We start from the raw sequence: 16,077 nt of genomic DNA on the forward strand, positions 1-16,077 counted from the left end.
ACAACCTGAGTGTGTACGGGGCCTAACTTTTACTACAGGGTCAAAAAGTCACATCCACATACCTCATCACTGTCCTGTAGGAGAGTCAAACACTAACAGATGGTTATCAGTTCCAGACTGCAATAACAGTTCAAGGGTCCGTTTTAGTTTCAGTTTGAACAAATCACAGGAGCCTTGCAGTAATAACATACTGTAGTATTCTGATGACAAAATGTCTGTTGTTCAAACACTGTGAATCTCGGCGACATCACAGGAATGGACCATCATACTGACTCCACATGTTGAGCATTGGGGATGTTATCTTTGAGTTATTAAAAAGAAGAAAAACATCACACTTGTATTCTAGGCATCAAGATTACCAGGGTACTGGAGTTCATCTTTGTTTTAATAAGTATGGTTTTTGCACCTGGTAGCACGGTAATGTGAGAAAGTTTACACTTTCAAATGACTGTACAGTACAATAACAGTCTTCACAGAAATGTTTAGGATTTTTTTGGAGATGTGATTCTGGTGAACAGTATTTTTAACAGGATTCTGTTTCTGTTCTTGTCATGTGGGTCACTAGACAATGCTCTAAATGTAGGACCCCCCCCCACCCTCCTCCCACCAGTGTGCCTTTATGATATATTATCTTATGTTTAGAAGAATGGAGGCCGGGACATCTGTAATTGTTTGTTGAACTTTACTGAAAGCATTACAAGGATACATACATTGTTGTTCACTAGTTCTTTAGCTCAACTAGTGCAAGAGTAACACATGGAATGGAATCGTGAGTATATTAGTTCAAACATGATTTTCTAGCTCACTCACTCACTCTCTCTCAGCTTGCACTAAAAAGGCCAGGCCTTTCACAGTGATACTCATGACAAGAGGAAGGTATCCAGGCTGGTCCTTCATCTCTGTTCTCAGTGTGACCTCCTCTCTCTTCAGTGTAACTTTAGAGTGACCAAAGAGACTCTCTGTCCTCCCAAACACCTCCTCCTCAGTCAGAACAGCCAGACCTGCATCTCTCAGAGAGAGGGTCTCCCCACCCCCTGCTGCCACATGCTGCACCTGGAGGACAAGCAGCAAAGGAATAACATTTATATGCTTTCTTTTCTGGGTCATTCTTGAATTAAGTTGGCATTTGCATCCTTCGACTTTGCCACAATGAAAAACACTTTAAATGACAATTAGTCCTTTATACTGCAAAACTTTATTTTTATGCATCGTTTAAAGTACTTAGGGAAAGCAAATTGGCTTGTCCCAGTAGTGATGAGTAGAGTTGTAGTGACATGTTTTGGGGATTTAGAGATGTCTATTATTTGAATGCTATAATATAAACGTATTTAATATCATTAGTGTTACCGCCTTGTAAATCACTAATTACAAAGATATACAAGGACCTTGAGCATTCCTTCCAGTGGCAAACTGTTATTAGGGTAGGGGCCTATATTAAAAACAATTATTTGCTAATCACACCATTTTAGTACGTCATAAATATATAATGATTCCATTGATCATTTGGTGTGTTTAAATAAAAAGTGTCATTGGTGTAACTCAATTTAAATGAAGGGAAATTACACCCTGAGCAAAATGATGAATCAAATCTCTTTAAAAAGTAATTTACTTAATAATTTACTAAAGGTTAAATGACCTTAGATTTGAGATGGGTGGCCTCCATTTAAGAAAATCCTAAATTACTTAAATGTGTCATTGGTGTTACTGTCAGTGGCGACACGTCATTTAGGGCAGCCCCACAACTATCCAGGAGATGGCGGTGTTTTGCATGTAATTCTGGCTTTCGTTCATGTCACAACATGATATTATATCAGTAAGCAAACACATTTGATTTGCTTGAGCTAATTAAGCATACGTGCTCGCTTCCCGGTTGTATTGTTATTTTGGTCACTTTGAGTAAGACAGCTCCCTAATGCAGCTGTTTCAGCCTCATTCAGTGATCTGTTGTGGAGAGGCCAGCCAGGGGAAAGCCCTCATTGATCTTCTCTGGTTGCGCACAATTGGCTGCACGTGATTGGCACATTCTCAAAGGTTCAGATGGGTGAGTGAATTCATTGGGACAGTGCAACAGCATGTACTGGAAGACTCAGGCAGCGGTTGCCCACTTGGGTGCTGCCATAGAGATTCATTAGTAGTGCCCGCCCAAGAAGGCTTGATGTCATTTGCCACAGATAAATCGACGTCTTATCTCCGGTAGCTTTGATTGGACTGATGTGTCAATTTCATAGTTGTTTATCGTCTTCTAGCTAGCTAGCTGAAAAGTCTTCATGAATCATGTCAACTATCTCCTAGCAAATCATGTTCAAACTTTGCGTAATAAAGTAAATGTAGAGATAAGACATATTGGTGCTCATCAGCCAATGAACAGGCCTCCATTAAAATAAAGCAAGTTAGAAAATAATTCAATATGAGTGGTTTGGATAGAACTTGTGGTGGCTAACAGGTAGCTAGCTACAACGTGTTGTTAATGATTGATGTCAGAATGTAATAACCCATGGAACTGTTTCTATGCAATGGTTGAAGCGAGGGAGTAGCTTTATAAACTTTGTTGCTTTATTCATAACCGGAGCATCTTGTTAACAGGCAGATGCAACTACACTCAGAATGGTGTTTGTCTGTGTCCCAATACTCTAACAATGATTAGCAATATTGCAGACCAATGCTGAGATTGATTCTGAAGTAAAATCATCTTTACTCTTTAAAAGTATGCCGGACTACCGTGGTCTCTGTGCAATTTTTTAAAATTTATTTATTTTTTTATTTTACCTTTATTTAACTAGGCAAGTCAGTTAAGAACAAATTCTTATTTACAATGACGGCCTACACCGGCCAAACCCGGACGACGCTGGGCCAATTGTGCGCCACCCTATGGGACTTCCAATCACGGCCGGTTGTGATGAGAGCCAAAGATATGGGAAAGTAGCCTATACACTGATCATAACCCATATGTTAGAACGTTTGTGTGTGTGGCTCTAAACTCATTTCTGGGAGTGGTAATTATTCATGATGGTGCATTCTATGGTTAGTGTAGTGTAGTAATGTATCGATTCATATTCACTTTTTTCATTGAGTTTGCCCCACCAATATTTTTGTTAAAAATCACCACTGGTTACTATCATCGGTGTTACTACTGCTACTGGTGGCACAATGTTATCATAATGGTAGAAATATTAGTTTATTTAGAATGGGAAGATATACCCAAAGACATTTACATAAACAAAAATGTAGAAAAATGAAGTCCCGTCCATACAGGATTGGAGGCTCAATCAAGCAGGTGTGAACTCACCAGGATCTGCAGGGCCTGTAAGACTGGAGGACTGCAACATGATCCCAACACAGAGAGACCCTCATCTGTCATTCCTGTAGAAATAAATATGCACACATATAAAACCACAGTAGTGAACCTAGTTTCCCAGTAACTGATCAAATAATAACACAGAATCCTGTGGAAACTGCTCTCTATCTCACCGTCCATGGCACTGACAATGAGGTGGATGGCAGTGAGAAGTGAGGATCTGAACTCGTCCTCATCCTTCCCAACACATTGGTCTACAAGATCCAGTATGGCCTGGACTGTCTCCCTCTCAGACTCTTCCAGATCACCCAGGTCAGGAGTCTCACCATCACACGTCTGATCTAGCTGTGACCAGAGTGAGAGAGAGAGAGAGAGAGAGAGAGAGAGAGAGAGAGATGAGAGAGAGAGGGGAGAGAGAGCGAGAGAGAGAGAGAGGGGAGAGACAGAGAGAGAGAGAGAGAGAGAGAGAGAGAGAGAGAGAGAGAGAGAGAGAGAGAGAGAGAGAGAGAGAGAGAGAGAGAGAGAGAGAGAGAGAGAGAGAGAGAGAGAGAGAGAGAGAGAGAGAGAGAGAGAGAGAGAGAGAGAGAGAGAGAGAGAAGGGCAAGAAGAGACAAGGCAAGAAGGGCCTTCTATGCCATCAAAAGGAACATAAAATTCGACATACCAATTAGGATCTGGCTAAAAACTCTTGAATCAGTTATAGAACCCATTGCCCTTTATGGTTTTGAGGTCTGAGGTCCACCTCACCAACCAAGAATTCACAAAATGGGACAAACTGAGACTCTGCATGCAGAATTCTGGAAAAATATCATGCTGATACCCGCTAATTATCAAAATCCAGAAAAGAGCCGTTAAATTCAACCACCTAAAAGGAAGCGATTCCCAAACCTTCCATAACAAAGCCATCACCTACAGAGAGATGAACCTGGAGAAGAGTCCCCTAAGTAAGCTGGTCCTGGGGCTCTGTTCACAAACACAAACAGACCCCACAAAGCCCCAGGACAGCAACAGCAACATAATTAGACCCAACCAAATCATGAGAAAACAAAAAGATAATTACTTGACACAATGGAAAGAATTAACAAAAAGACTAGAATGCTATTTGGCCCTAAACAGAGAGTACACAGTGGCAGAGTATCTAACCACTGTGACTGACACAAAACTAAGGAAAGCTTTGACTGTGTACAGACTCAGTGAGCATTGCCTTGCTATTGAGAAAGGCAGCCGAAGGCAGACCTGGCTCTCAAGAGAAGACAGGCTATGTTCACACTGCACACAAAATGAGATAGAAACTGAGCTGCACTTCCTAAACTCCTGCCAAATGTATGACCAAATTAGAGACACATTCTTCCCTCAGATTACACAGACCAACAAAGAATTCGAAAACAAATCCAATTTGAATAAAGTCCCATATCTATTGGGTGAAATACCACAGTGTGCAATCACAGCAGCAAGATTTGTGACCTGTTGCCACAAGAAAAGGGCAACCAGTGAAGAACAAACACCATATTTATGTTTATTTATTTTCCCTTTTGTACTTTAACTATTTGAACATCATTACAACACTGTATATAGACATAATATGACATTTGAAATGTCTTTATTATTTTTGAACTTTTGTGAGCGTAATGTTTACTGTTCATTTTTTATTGTTTATTTCACCTTTGTTTATTATCTATTTCACTTGCTTTGACAATGTAAACATATGTTTCCCATGCCAATAAAGCCCATTAAATTGAAATTGAATTGAATTGAGAGAGAGAGAGTATATTTAAGACAGAGAGTGTGTTACAGATATTCTGGTTGATATATTCATTCCTGCCATTAGTTGTGTGTGTGTGTGTGTGTGTTTGTTTGGCCCGTGTTTCTGTACGTCCCACTCACCACACTCTCCAGCACACTGACTGCCTCTCCATCCTCCATGGTTGTCTTGAGGAGCTGGAGCAGAGAGGAACGTGTGGCTGCTGGCAGGGCTGACAGCAGCTGGAAATGACCACTCAGTTTCTCCAGTTCTGTCAACACACAAACAACATAGAGACCATTTAGTCAAAGTGTGGTATTTTCATGCAAGAAATCAATTAATTGTTATATAGTTCAAAAGTGTGGTAACTTTGTAATTACTAATCAAAGAGAAATGTTGAACATTCCATTCAGTAGACTACATTACATGTTGACCAAACGTTCCATTCAGTAGACTACATGTTGACCAGACGTTCCATTCAGTAGACTACATTACATGTTGACCAAACGTTCCATTCAGTAGACTACATTACATGTTGACCAAATGTTCCATTCAGTAGACTACATTACATGTTGACCAAACGTTCCATTCAGTAGACTACATTACATGTTGACCAGACGTTCCATTCAGTAGACTACATTACATGTTGACCAAACGTTCCATTCAGTAGACTATATTACATGTTGACCAAACGTTCCATTCAGTAGACTACATTACATGTTGACCAGATGATCCATTCAGTAGACTGCATGTTGACCACTAGACAGGAGACATTAGCCTCCATTGGCATTATTACCTTTCTTCAGATTTAGGGGGCTGTTGACATCAAAGTCGCCTCCCAGGTCCATAATTCCATCCTCTTCAAACTCATAATTTGACTTATCCATTTCAAAGCCCCCATTTTTGTGAATGAGGCACAGCTCTGTGGACAAGAGCAGACAACAGCCATAACCAGTCACACACAGACAGATACAGTGGCTGTACTAAATACACTGAGGAACATAGAAGCTGGCGGTGTACTTTACCATGGTACTTAACCATGCAGCTATACCTGGGACATTGTACTTGATTAACCATACACTTCCTCACCAAACTGTCCATTGCATTTGACGTAGAGGTCAATCAGACTGTAGGCCATGACAGTATTTGCAGGAATAACCAGTGACACATCACTATCTGTCTGAGTACTGCCGCTCTGCTTCATAGAGGCCTGTGGAGAAAATGTCAAATCAGTCAGAGACGTTTGGTGCACAGACGACCCAGATTCTAACCCAGACAGTCACCTCTACTACACCATTTCATTTTCAGGAAGTGGATCTAATGACAAAAACAGGAAATGATGTGGTAACTAGTGCTGGGTCATTCCACCAATTCCCATCTCAAGAAATAACGTTTTTTTTATGACTATAGTAAGTGCCTATTAAGTGCCAAATAAAGTAAGGAAGGTTGACCGTAACCAGGGTTACCCTTGTGACAGGGGAATGGAAGCTTGTTGTTTGCAGGGAGTGGCAATTGAAAGCAAGCTTCACAATTTAAAAAAAAATGTTAAAACTGTTCTAGCATGTCTATCAATGGCGTGTGTCGAACCACTCAATTTTCCGCCACAAAACACCAAAAAAATTGCCTAAAAGAGTAGAACCAGCTCACCAGTTTTTACACTATGATTTGACTATTAGATTATTTATTTTGAAAAAAATATTTAAAAAGGAATAGTTTCACCATATTAAAACGACAGTTCAGTTCAAGTAACAGGGTTGATCTTACATTTCTACTTTCAATATCAAAGCACTATTTTCATGGAACAACCAAGCTACATAATTCTGACTAGAGCAAGATACAGTATTACCACTACTAAACAGACATCTGTGACTATTACCACTACTGAACAGACATCTGTGACTATTAGCACTACTGAACAGACATCTGTGACTATTAGCACTACTGTACAGACATCTGTGACTATTAGCACTACTGAACAGACATCTGTGACTATTAGCACTACTGAACATACATCTGTGACTATTAGCACTACTGAACAGACATCTGTGACTATTAGCACTACTGAACAGACATCTGTGACTATTACCACTACTGAACAGACATCAGTGACTATTACCAATACTGAACAGACATCTGTGAGTATTACCACTACTGAATAGACATCTGTGAGTATTACCACTACTGAACAGACATCTGTGATCTGTCAATATGGTCTTGACAATTACTTTATTTATGTAGGCCTAGCTATCATAAAGTGAGATTATTGAGATTAAAAATCTATTTTACAACAGAGATAATCTACATCTGAGTTACCAGTAATATATGAAGATTGATGCTGTCGTGTATTGAGATTATGACGTTGTTAAATGTTTTTAAGTGGAACTGAAAGAATGTTGATTTTAGTATCAAGAGGGAATGTTTTAGTGTAACGTCACATACAACAGACAGGAAGTGTGTTGTAGACAGGGGAGACTGGTGATTGGCCAGAAGAGGGAGCCCATCTTTTTGCATTGTTTATAAGTAGGGGCTAAACGAAAGAGAGACAGAACGGCCATTGCAATCTGGGACGCCGTTCTCCAGACACCGCGGGTCTGTAACTTATGCTGTAACCTTGTGATATTAATAAAAGCCTCTAATCATTGTGCAGCATAAGCGGACTCTTTGTTGACAGCAATAATTGCCACCATTCACCCGATACGACAAATGGCGCCCAACGTGGGGCTGGTCTGCATCTCCCCGTTGTTTCATTCAGCCGCCAGGCTAACTCGCTTTGAAGCCATGGCCAGACAAGGGTGAGTTTTTCTTACCGCTTTGGAGCTTGTTAGATTGGATCCTGCTTGTGTACACTGGAGAGATGTACCATACGACCGTGCCTCGTGTGGCGTTATTGCGGTCGACTAGAGTCTGTTATAATATATTCCATGGGTAAACGGCAGGTAATTGGAAGTTTAGAGCATAAAACGGTAGGAATTAAGTATTGAAGGTGTACAATTAAAACAGATATGCGCATTCATTAGGGCACTGTACCGCTTAAGACCCCGGGGGGGCCATTTAGAAAATGATGGGTCGACAAATCCGCTTGCACGATAGAATGTGCAGTCAGTGGGTTTTAAAAACTCGGTTTGATGGGGTTTATCTGATTGTGATTATGGTTCGACTTTCGTCCGACGGGGGTTTGATTGGGTCTAATTTCTCGGTGAAATGGTCATTAATCCACGGTAGCACAAATGGTAGGGAAATATGTTAAAAGGAATAAGGGCAGTGCAGGATGTTTGTTTGTGTGGTAGGCCGCAGTTAGCTAAAGGCTAAGGCTAATGTTAATGCTAAATGCTGGAGTGTGGGTCATGCCACATTATACATAGCGGCTAATGCTAAATGCTAATTGTGTTGCGTGCTACATGCTAACGTGTCCTTAGAGGGCCATTGCCCTCTACATTTGTTTGTATGTGGGTGGAATTCAGAGTTCTACGCAAATGTGAGCTCTGTTATGTGTAATTGTGTGAGTATAAGGTATAAAATAGTGAAGCTGTAGCGTAATGCTATCGGTCTAGTGTTTGGGAATCGTATCATTGAATGCATTTGCGCATGCGTTTAATTTTATGACACTACACTACAAAACGTGGGAGTTGTAGTTTATGGCACGAGATTAGGACACGTTTTGGTTTACGGTACTAAACTACAACACGTTTTTGCTAATGGGTCATATTTCTGTTGGGGGCTGCAGGGAGACAGAGAAACACACAGACAAAGAGAGATTTTAACACGAATCTTATAGTTTTAAAGCGGCTGGTGTTTGAACATGAAACTATTTGTTGAGATGTAGTGAATTTATAAATTAGGTATATGTTGACGTAATGAATTAAATTAAATGACGGATTAAAATAAACTAAAAATGTTTTTGAGCGATATATTTAGTCCTGAGTTAAATGACGGATTAAAATAAAATACGTAATGAATTAAATTAAGTCTTAGAGCGAATATGAGTGGGGGAATATTGAATATGCTTGAAATAACTCAGTGAAATCTTACTAAAATCTTTTCCTGTGTCTCTGTTCTTTTGTCATATGAGAGGAACGATAAGCGAGAGGAGAGAGGAGATACAGGAAGTGCTGATGTGACATCACGTGACGCGGCAGAGGATCAAGTCAAAAAAGGGTTTGAGACTGGTCTGGTTACAAAATATTTGATGTTATGACAATTTCACATAGGCTTGGCAAATACTATTTCATTAAAAATTGCATTTTGGAGGCTATGTGCATCACTTGGGTTAATTACAGATGTGTTGGGAATCAAGGACTGACATTATTCTGTAAATTTAAGATAATTAGGTGCTTATAGAGCAAGGGGTTACAGGCTTTGTTTTTGGGATTGCTCTGAAGTTGACTACTTGCATTTGATGGGTTGTGGTAAGATAGCCAACACTAATTGATAAATTGGTGACATAGGATATAGGAATACAAATTGGTTTTAATTATTCCTGATTTTTAATTGAATTTTTTTTTTTTTTTTTTTGGAGTTGTTAGGTTTATATTAATAATTAGAGGGGGGAAGCCATAGGCTATATAGTCTAAAATAAAATAATTCACGATAAAGGAATATAAAAGGGTTGTTACAATGGGGAAAAACGACATCAAGGCTATAAAAGTAATTACACCGATTGATATAGTACAAAATAGTAACCCTTTAACTAGAGTATTGCTAGGTTATCCGGCAAATGAAACAAATGTTGCCCTTCATTCTCAAACAAAAACTGATAAAAGATTCCAGCGATAAGATAAACAGAGGTATAGAGAAGGTGACAGGAGAAACTAATGGCAGAAGTTAGTACACCTTTCTCACATACGGATTCAGCAAAAAGACACCCACCTTACGAGAAGGAAGTAGAGCTTGGGGATGTTTATCCTCAGCTTCCGGTGATCATCCAGGAGGGTGATTGTTGCATCAGAGATGAAGACGAATAATAGATGGAGGACAAGCAGAAACGACGATCACAGAAGAAAAGTAAGAAGATGATGGAAGATGATATTTTGAGGACAGAACTTAGAATATAAGCTGTTGAAGAATCCTGATATGTCAACAACAAAGAACAGGACGAAGAAACTCTGAGAAAACTCAATCATACAACTGGTGGAGAAGAGAAGCTTTGGTTATGAAGAATCAGAGTGAACCAAATCAACAATCACTGTTACAGCTTCAACTGAACAATATCAAATGCAATTGTACCAGCCAAGGGGGGTACCAGGTGTTCCATATCCACAGCCAGTTTCTGGACAGACACAGAATTGGAGAGGAAGAGGACGAGAAGGCTTAGAAGGAGGAGGAAGATTTCAGCTACACTTCCAGCAACTTTCAGAAGACTGTTATAATTGTGGACAGATTGGTTACTTTACCTGTGAGTGCAACAAGTCAGGAGGAAACAACAGAGAACATTTTTAAGGAAGATACAGGGGCAGTCGAGATCACCTGTTAGTGCCTAGAAGATACGAAGGGGGGTGTCAGCTGATAGCACCGATTAGAGAAGAAGAGAAAATAGCTAACAATTGAAGTAAAACCAGAGGACTATGAGAAGTGATAGTGAATAGTGTAAAAACTTATCTGTGTTCAGCCTAAAGAGGTTAAACATCTCACTATGTATAATTAACTAATTAGGATAGGGATTTGAGGTAGTAAAACAGTTAATTACTCTTAAGATACTAATATTAGAGCATATACCTATTGCATTGTTGGGAAGAGATGCATGGTGTAAATTGAATTGTACAATAAGATGTACACTAAACGGCTGTCTGGTAGAAGATTTTAAAAAGTAGGGTTTTTGGGAATCATATTGGCTTAAAAAGATCATATCATAGGAAGGATGATAATCTATTAGACTGCCTATTAGACAATCTGTCTGAAAAATAAAGTTAAAAGGGGTGACTGTTATTCTGGGTTACATTCTTACACTAAGAGATTTCAGGCTAGGCTAAAAGGTGTTTAGTCGTTTGCCAAGTCTGCGTGTAAAGAAGTCAGAAGCAGGGGGACTTTCCCAATCACATATCCTAAAAATTGGTGGTAAAGGGATTTTGTGAATAAATCAGTGGAAAAGGTTTTTAAAGGTTAGGAGAAAAGATTAGATTAAAATAAGTTAGGAGAACTAGGTTGAAGGAACTCTAAGACAGTAAGCTAAGTTTCAAAGTTAGTAGTAAGAGAGAGAACAGTGGTGAAGGACACTTTAGAGTAGGGAGATCAAGGTAATTATAGGTGCATTTTTATAATCAAAAGTTTGAGAGGTAGGACTGAGAGTTGGGAAAAAGTGACACTAGTGGTGATAGATGGAAGTACAAGCAAAGACTTCAAATCTTTGGAAAATGGATGAAGTAACTAAGGACATTAACACTTCAGTCTATTATAACAACAGTGAGAAGCAATTTAACTCTTTCAACATTGATAGTTATTAAAGCCATAAATATATCGCATTTGATTATAAGGGAACCAATAGCTCCAGCACCAATTTTAGGGGGAAAAATACTTATTAGGGTTAGGATGGGGACGTTCCTCCCACATGGAGAGATAATTATGGAGAATAAGTATTGTTATCAGGACCAGGAGTAGAAGCTGTTGCACCTAATCAAAGGAGGTCAGGAAGAATATGTTACAGTAGTCACTCCAACAGTAAATAATACACATAGGATATTGGTAACTTTGGCACTAGAAGTAATTAAGGTTAATACATCAACTAAATCAACTACTTTAATGGTAACTTTGGAAGGGATTAATGATACGATGGCAATAGCAAATGTAGGAAGTATGACACCGACAACAACTTTTCTGAAATTAAAGGGGGTAGCAAGACGAATAGGGTTAAAATAGGAGAACAGATAGTAGTAGAGAGAATATAGATTCATCATGGAGGTACAGGATGAGGTCTTTGATTTTAATGACAGACAAGGAGAGGTATCTGATCAGTACCGCTCGTTAGGGGAGAGAGAAACTAAAGGGAGTGGTTTGATTCTTCTGTTGTGAAAATTAGAGATAGATGGGCAGGTTCCAGCAGCTCATTCTGTAAAATCAGTGAGGAATCTTGAGGGTCCATGTCTGGTGAGAATTCCAGCACCAAACATGTTAGAGACGGTCGCTCGGCCTCTATCAAGTATGTGTCAATCTTATGCTTTGTCATGACTGTTGTATCAGCAACAACAATCAGTAACAGATAAAATAATGTCATTGTCAAAACATTTGTTTAAGCCTAGGGTTAGGTGGTATTGGGTTAAGTGAATTAACTTGGGTGCATTTGTTAGATGGGAAGGAAAATCAGGTAACAGCAAACCCTGAAGCATTTGAGGTGTAACCATTGAGGGCTAAAAGTTGTTTTTGTTCTAATAAAACATATGAGGTAAGGGGTATGTTTATGGGAATATCAGATTGTGATGTTATATGATAACTTTGGGTATGCATGACCTTAAGGGTAGTAATGAGAAATATGTTACTTTTTATGTACCAGGTAGTAAGAAGAGCAGGACTTTGATGGTAAAAGATTAGCTTTTGCCTGACAATGTGACTATGGGGAATTTTAGAGATATTTGGAGGGTTTGTGGTGATAAAGCATATATATTCTTACCCTATGGATAGACAGGATGTTGTTACATGTCAACGTTGAAGCTTCCATATGAGGTTTTTACCATTATAAGAGGGGTAGCACCGGACACAGAAATCTGAAGCTATATTTGAAATTGGATGAAAAGAGACATGGCTACATGTCATAGTCTTCAAGCCTATCATTGAAGGATAAATCTAAGGGAGAAGGGGGGACTTTTTCCATGGTATGGTGTAACATTTGGGAAGATCATATTGATAATATTAGGTATACTTTGAGTCCAGATAGTTCAGATATTATCACGAGTGTTATAGACGCGTTGAAGAATATAAGGGATGCGTTTGGGAGATCTGAGAAGACTTGGTTGCAAGATCAGGTAGGCCAGTAGGGGCAGTGATGGGTTACATTTAATGGCAGCTTTGATAACACTGTGTGATGTTTGTAATTTGTTACTGACCTTTGAGAAAGCTATGATATTGAGATAGGTTGGAGAGTGATGCCTGGAGACAACACTCAGATGCCGGTGTTGACTGTTCCTGATCTGGATGAAGATGGACAAGTGGAACTGAATGGATAAATATCATTTTTGATGTTTTGATCATTTTTCCCCCAAAAAAAATTCAATATTGGGGTGATTTTGGTATGATTTTATGAATCACAGGGGGGAAGTGTATGAATGAATAATTATCCTAGTTCATTATTCTATCATTTATGTGATTCATACATCATTTATATATCATTTTTATATTCTTAGTTGATATTGATGTTTAATTTGAAAGTGTTGTTTTGCAAAAGATACTGTTTGGTTTTTCCTTTTCTTCCAGAAGCATTTGGGGAACATATGGAGATTGAAATACTCAAACAAGGACAATATGAAGGGACAATATGACTGGAGGAGATGAAACAAGGAGGGTGTGGCCGATTCCATCATCAACAATCCATTGGAAGAGGAGACTACGGGGAGATGAAGTGTAGTGGACTACATTCCAGTGTCTGCAATGAAATATAGACATATTTGCATGTGTAATACATAATTGTGTCATATTCTTAGGTATTAATTTTTGTAGAATGATGTTTGATGTTATTGAATACATGTGAGGATCTTAGATGTTTTTGTTTATTTCGTGAATGCTTAGGGACAGGGAGTTTAGGCAGGGAGAGGTCCACTTTAGGGTCCAATGGGTTGACCAGCCTTAGAGTGGATATTTTTTGGATAGGATTTTGTTTGCAGGGGCTTACATGTGTATTTAATTGCATCATAGTTTCAAATGCATTTACATGGTTTATGAGTTTATTTGGAGTATCTAGGTGGTTGCCTGGGGCAGAGGGACCGTGAGAGAATTTTACTGTCTTGATTGATGGATGGATATCTGAAAAGATGGCTGCCGGACAGTTTTTCGCTCTTACACTCCATAGAGATTTGTTCATATTTCATAGTAATGTATTCACACTTCATAAACAGTTATTTCATAGAAAGGTATTTACACTCTAGAGAAGAATGTTTTTGGTTTAATGTTAAAGATACTCAATAAGATAAATTGTTACTTGTCATAATCCTATTCTGTTTGTTTTCGAGACTGTTCGTCTCGAAGGGGGGATATGTCGTGTATTGAGATTATGACGTTGTTAAATGTTTTTAAGTGGAACTGAAAGAATGTTGATTTTAGTATCAAGAGGGAATGTTTTAGTGTAACGTCACATACAACAGACAGGAAGTGTGTTGTAGACAGGGGAGACTGGTGATTGGCCAGAAGAGGGAGCCCATCTTTTTGCATTGTTTATAAGTAGGGGCTAAACGAAAGAGAGACAGAACGGCCATTGCAATCTGGGACGCCGTTCTCCAGACACCGCGGGTCTGTAACTTATGCTGTAACCTTGTGATATTAATAAAAGCCTCTAATCATTGTGCAGCATAAGCGGACTCTTTGTTGACAGCAATAATTGCCACCATTCACCCGATACGACAATGCAAATATAATTCATGCTTGTTAATCTTTCCTCCTACCTTCCCGCTCAGGGCCACACAGGCGCTCATGTTGGCTCCTACATTGCCGCGCTTCCGGACTTTGGTTGTGACTGGGCAAGGTAGTGACGTCATAATCCTCTCCGTCAAGACGCCTAACACTGCCCTGGGATTCACACGGGTCTGCTTGATCACAGGATGTGACATGTCCAGAACTCTGCAGGAGGGGCCCATTATAGGTCAGATTTCATAGAAATCTGGAAACACTGGAAAGCTACTTTAAAAGTAAAAAAATTGATGTACCAATCACAGATTGTCCCTTTAAGGTAAACTGGTAGTGAAAACAGTGAGGATGTAGTTTAACTTTAAGGAAGTTGTTAAACCAGTACAGTTCCATTTATTTGTTATCTGAAAGTACTTCAACCAGAAAATGTCATTTTTACATAAAAGATACTTGTCTGATGTCATTGCAACCATTGTTGCCCGCTGGTCTTGGGTCTAAAAATTGACTCCTTGGGAAGGTGAACTGTATGATGTATTATGACTGTATATGACTGTATTGAACATACGTCCAGTATAGGGTAACTCACCTGTCTTTTGAGTAGTTATATAACTCCTTCACATCAACCTTCTCTTTGTTCAGGCTGCCAAGGGACAGCTTCTGTTTGGTGAACCATTTCCCTCCCACGGTAAATTTGAAACCAGCCACCTTTGCCTGCACGTTTCCGTCTGCGTTCATTTCTTTCTTGTCACCAAATGTCCCAGTGTAGTACACAAAGTCACACTCCTTGACAGCTGAAGGAACATTCAACATTAGAAAGGACTCTTCTATGCTATTATACCACAACACATATATATATATAACAGCTACATCCACAACCCGATCATTTTCATAATCTATTCAGAAAGACAAGAGTAGGATAAATAATGAAAATCAATGGTCAGATATTTTAGAACAACAACCCATAGTTATTCTTCACTAATGGGCTGCTCTGGTGCTTACTTGGGCTTAAAGGTGAGTCTCCAGGCTCTCTTGGCTTCAGGACATCACTGAGGGTAAAGCCAGGGGACTGGTTTTTGGGTTCCTGCCAGAAGCATCTGGGCCTGGTCTTGACAATGAGTGATCGGAGATTCAGTTTGTCTGTGTCGTTCAGACTGGACACAGGGATAAGGCGTCCATCATGATCTGTGTCCTTCACGAAGGCTTTTGTGGCTTTGGAAAACATCTGAGAGATGGTTGTGGATCGTGTTTCTGGCTGCAGCAGACACAAATGAGAAAGAAATTTAATAAACAAAACTAGGATTAACACATGAACACTCAATCAATACAACAGCTTCTGAAGAGCATTGTAAATACATTTCACACACGTGAAAGTTTGCAAGTTACTCAATAATGCAAACACAATCTTTTTGGAAGGTTCACTTTCCAGTGAAAAATAGTTTATCAGATCAGAGTAGCAAACAGGAAATACACCAAAATGTTGGTTGTGTATCATTCAAGACTA

General features: G+C 39.3%; 1 protein-coding gene across 1 annotated transcript; it reads right to left on the bottom strand.

Moving 5' to 3' along the window:
* Positions 1–810: 810 nt before the first annotated feature.
* LOC311139285 (gasdermin-E-like) lies at positions 811–15,822 on the bottom strand (the record flags this gene model as incomplete). The annotated part of the gene is made up of 9 exons (XM_084174171.1): positions 15,576–15,822; positions 15,163–15,367; positions 14,615–14,789; positions 6,126–6,246; positions 5,833–5,958; positions 5,180–5,307; positions 3,469–3,640; positions 3,287–3,360; positions 811–1,053 (listed from the first exon to the last, which is right to left on the bottom strand). Exons 1-9 carry the CDS (start codon positions 15,796–15,798, stop codon positions 811–813), a joined length of 1,467 nt encoding a protein of 488 aa, XP_084030297.1. The 5' UTR covers positions 15,799–15,822.
* Between the last annotated feature and the right edge of the window lie 255 nt (positions 15,823–16,077).

Source organism: Coregonus lavaretus (assembly GCF_964263955.1).
Source record: "Coregonus lavaretus genome assembly, chromosome: 13".
NCBI lineage: Eukaryota > Metazoa > Chordata > Actinopteri > Salmoniformes > Salmonidae > Coregonus > Coregonus lavaretus.